Source organism: Mesitornis unicolor, unplaced genomic scaffold (genome assembly GCF_000695765.1).
Source record: "Mesitornis unicolor isolate BGI_N332 unplaced genomic scaffold, ASM69576v1 scaffold10994, whole genome shotgun sequence".
Lineage (NCBI taxonomy): Eukaryota > Metazoa > Chordata > Aves > Mesitornithiformes > Mesitornithidae > Mesitornis > Mesitornis unicolor.
In genome coordinates, this window is record NW_010182121.1 from 1 (window position 1) to 4,822 (window position 4,822).

General features: G+C 45.3%; 1 protein-coding gene across 1 annotated transcript in view; it reads right to left on the reverse strand.

The window, feature by feature from the left end:
* Positions 1–146: 146 nt before the first annotated feature.
* Positions 147–4,822, reverse strand: part of TMEM209 (transmembrane protein 209) — a gene marked incomplete at both ends in the record, with an annotated part of 9,599 nt that continues 4,923 nt past the window's right edge. The window contains 4 exons of the mRNA XM_010183672.1: positions 147–244; positions 339–453; positions 2,205–2,302; positions 2,761–2,886. Coding sequence (XP_010181974.1) covers positions 147–244; positions 339–453; positions 2,205–2,302; positions 2,761–2,886 — 437 coding nt within the window. The remainder of the gene's footprint in view (positions 245–338; positions 454–2,204; positions 2,303–2,760; positions 2,887–4,822) is intronic.

Below are 4,822 nucleotides of genomic sequence, written 5' to 3' on the forward strand. Positions count from 1 at the left end.
AGGTCCCTCTGCAGAGCCTTCCTACCCTAAGTAAATAATTGTCAATGAATAGTCAACGAATGGTCAATAAATGGTCAATAAAAAGCCCAAATCAGAGCTGCCAATGATTTCCTGAGCGCAGGAAACCACCACTAACACCATCGTACCTTGGGCAGGTTGTAGACATGGCGCTGGTAGATCAGCTCGTAGTGGGGTGGATTGATGCTGCTTTGGTAGATGCAAAACACGTTTTCCTTTGAAGTGTCTGCAAATGAAACAAAATCAAAAATACCACAGGGATTTTAATGGTGCTGATGTGAGCCCAGAGGCAAAAACTCAGCTAAATGTGATGTTGGTACCTGGTTTGTCTGGAGTCTGAATGAAGTGTTGGGAAGTGAAGGTTTTGCCGTCGGGATATTTGGGGTGAGGCGGCAGCCTGGAGTCGAGGTAAGTGCAGAAGACGTGCACGATGATCTGGGCAAAGAAAACCAAATCTCACTTAAAAATACAGACAATACAGAATTTGATAGGCTGGGGTTGCAATATTGGCTTAACCTCTCTAAATTTAGGAGCTCGAGGCAGCTTAATGCTTAAATAGATTTCAACGGCAGACGTACGCCACTGGGGTGAGGGCAAAAATAATAGAAAGCATAGAAATGAAATAAATTATATAAAATAAAGCGATGCCGCGTGTCAGGAGCTCAGTTCCCACACAAACAACTTCATCCTGGCATCTTGCAGAATTTGGTAAATTCACGGATCCTACTTGGTGTATTTAAGGCCCCAAACTCCAAGCCCGCTGGTTTAGTGATGGGTTCTGGAGTGGCTGCGGATGAAATCAATTTTCAGCTTTGCCAACACAACCTCTAGCGAGCAAATTTCTCCTTTCTCCTCATAAAAGGCAAAATAAAAACCTGAAGTTGGCCATAACACCAACATTTTGAAATAAAGTCCTAGAACAAGGATCCAGAAAGTCACACCACAGCCTGCTATTTGTTTTTTAACCCTTCCCAGAGAGTTCTCAGCATTTTTATGATGGTCAACATCACCAAATTATCCATAATTTGCTCCTTTCTGAGTTTATTTTATGTAGCACGATCTGTTTTGTAGACAAAAAGAGTTTCTCTGGGTTAAATACCAAAAATCTCAAGAAGTTTGGGAGATGCACCTTGGAAATCACAGCTTTGGCTCATCTGCAGTGTGAGGTAAATAGTATTTAAATGGTAGCTGTCTTGAGTAAGTTAATGTGAAAACTTCATGGCAACTGTTTATATTTATCTTTTATATTGGATTTATTTTCCCAGAGTTCTTAGAAGTTGAATTCCAGGCTGTGCTACGCTGTCTCATGATCTCAAAACAGCTGGGAGCTGCTCAGCCTCCCGTCTGTCCAGACACCGAGAGCTGCTCTGTCACCAGTCACCACCAAATATTTCATTATCTTCACAACCAGAAAACCTAATCCCGTTTCCAGACTGATTTTGTACAATTTCAGCAATTGAATCTCATTAAGTCTTTGTCAGCTCTGGCATTGGGATCTCCTGGGTTTTATTCTCCCAAGTAACTGAAAATCTATTTAAAGTGGAGGAAAAAACCATAAATCACCCTAACTCTACTTTCAGATACAGAAATCAGCTGAAGGCTCCACACTGCAAAGCCTGTTTTCTACTCCCAGAATTGTTCCGTGGTTTTTCTTTTAATAACTTCAGTTGAAATTTCAAGTTATTGCATACATGGAGCTGCTGCTGCTCCTCCTGACCTTTCAGATTAATGGGCTTAAGAGTCTTCTCTCAAGCAGGATATGCAACATCTTCTGACTTGTCACAAAATATTACCGAATTAAACAGCAGCCCTGCCACTCCAGCTGCATTTTTATCCTGTTTGTTACAGCAAAGGTAAACGAGACCACGGTGAAAGGTTTTTTTCTTCAGAAACTGTTGAGTGAAGGCAGAGATGTGGCTTTTTAAAAAATACAGCAAGAGAACTGCCCCGATGAGATCCTCACCTGCTCAGCCTAAGAGCACAAGATAGAATTTTTGTGCTCTACGCTACATCCAATCCCATTTGCATTATTTCCCACGTAATCTCACCAACAGGATTATCTGTGTAAGTGATGCAAAGGATTTTACCACGTTCCTCAAAAGATTTACTGACTGCTGCCATGAAAATCTACGCCAAAAGGCAACCCAGTTAAAGCTCTCCTATCAAGAAAGTCTTCAAAAGCTTACAGAGGAGTCAGTGGGCAAGTCCGTGTCCCACTTGCGGCCTTTGAAATCCCCTCCTCGGTTCCACCGGAATGAACTCATGCATCCTCCCTGAGAAAGCTCTGAAAGCAACAAGATTTAGTCTGATATTGGGGGTTGAATTATATGAAAGCAGTGTTTTATGCTCCTTTCAGGGGCTTCATACACATCTCTGGTGTATAAGATAAAGAGAAGTTCAGCTAATGAAGTGCTTGTCAAGATATTAATATGGGGAGGTAAATGTACAGGGTGGTTTTTATTTGTAGCTAACAAAGGGAGTAAATCCAGCACTTTGCACCCCAAGCACGCAGGAGGGAAAGGAGAAATAAAGCTTTTGAAAAAGCCATTCCCAAAGTTACATCCAAGTCCTGCATCATTACAATGCTATAAAAAGCTGCAAAGAAACATCTCTCCGGCTGAAAAGCAGCTCTCATCGCTGCCGTGACTCTTCAAACATCTCCACTAGAGGAACACCTGATGCCACCAACGCTTGACTGTGGTAACAGAAGTGTTTTAAAATCGTTCTGGTGACCCCACGCACCTTTGATCCTTTCGACCAAATACTCCTGGTTCGGTGTCAGATCCAAATACTGCACAATCGTGTTCAGGGTTGGAATGAGGGGAGCTTTAACGAGTGCTGCCTGCTTCAGGCTGCTGATGCTGGCTTCTGCAACACAGAACAGGTCAGCTACGACCACCCCAGAACGCCAAACAGGCTCCTGACCAGGTGTCGCTGCAATGAGCTCTCCTTTTTAGCACCATTTAAAGTCTTAGAAACATTTAAAGGAATCACAGAATGGTTTGGGTTGGAAGAGACCTCAAAGCTCATCCAGCCCTACCCCTACCATGGGACACCTCCACCAGCCCAGGCTGCTCCAAGCCCCGGCCAACCTGGCCTTGGGCACTGCCAGGGAGGGGGCACCCACAGCTTCTCTGGGCAACCTGGGCCAGGGCCTCACCACCTCACAGGGAAGAATTTCTTTCTAATATCCAGTCTAAATCTCCCCTCTTCCAGTTTAAAACCACTCCCATTTGTCCTATCGCTTCCTGCCCTTATAAAAAGCCCCTCTCCAGCCTTTCCGTAGGACCCCATCAGGTATTGGAAGGTCACTCTATAAGGTCCCCCCGGAGCCTTCTCTTCTCCCGGCTGAACAACCCCAACTCTCTCAGCCTGATCCCACAGCAGAGCTGCTTCAGTCCCTGATCATCTTTGTGTCCTCCTCTGGACTTGCTCCAACAGCTCCATGGCCTTCTGAAGTTGAGGGCCCAGAACTGGATGCAGTACTCCAGGTACTCACCAGAGCAGAGGGGCAGAATCACCTCCCTCCTGCTGCTGGCCACACTTCTTGTGATGTAGCCCAGGACACAGTTGGTTTCTGGGCTGCAAGCACACATTGCCAGCTCATGTTGAGCTTTTCATCCTCTGACACCCCCAAGTCCTTCTCCTCAGCACTGCTCTCAAGCCATTCTCTGCCCAGCCTGTATTTGTGACTGCCCCAACCCAGGTGCAGGACCCTGCACTTGGCCTTGTTGAACCTCATGTGCTTAGCACGGGCCCATGTCTCCAGCCTGTCCAGGTCTCTCTGGATGGATTCCTTCCCTCCAGTGTGTCAACCACACCACACAGCTGGGTGTCATTGGCAAACATGCAAACTCAAAACTAGTTCACCACGTTAAATGTGGGCATTTACCATTTGACACTACCCCAAACACTCATTCAATTGCACTGAAGTAGAAGACATCTGCTTTACTTCACAGAAGAGAAAAGCTACAAGGAAACAACGTCCACTTCGAAGAGCAGAGGAAAGGAACAAGGTGGGGATGAGATCAGCATTGATCAGTTTTTCTGCAGGCATCAAAACGGATTCAGCTCTTGAGGAGACGCTAAACAGCCCGCAAAAGGTGGGTTTAATTTAAATGCAGCGCATCAAATCCACGTTGTGGTTAAGCGGATATAGATCTGAAGTACCAAGAGAAGCAGTTCCTTCAGAATTGTATCGTGACATGAAAACCAGAACTCCAGTTCACCAGAATTTAAAAAAATAGTTACCTCAGACAGCAGCTGATTTTACAGAAGAATTTGTCAAAGCACACAGGACCAGAGATACTGAAAGGTTAGTTTGCAGAAGAGGAGACTGAGGGGAGACCTCATTCATGTTTATAAATATAGAAAGGGTGAGTGTCACGAGGATGGAGCCAGGCTCTTCTCAGTGACAAACAATGATAAGACAAGGGGTAACGGACACAAACTGGAACACAGGAGGTTCCACTTCAATTGGAGAAGAAACTTCTTCTCAGTGAGGGTGACAGAGCACTGGACCAGGCTGCCCAGAGAGGTTGTGGAGTCTCCTTCTCTGCAGACATTCAAAACCCGCCTGGACGCCTTCCTGTGTAACCTCATCTGGGTGTTTCTGCTCCGGCAGGGGGATTGGACTGGATGAGCTTTGGAGGTCCCTTCCAATCCCTAACGGTCTGTGATTCTGTGTGATTCTGTGATTCTGTTATAGGGAGACACTGAGCGTTTATAGCACATCTATCCTTGAAATGTTTTCTGACAGTTTAATACACAACAATCAATGATGATTTGAGCCTGTAATTCCTCA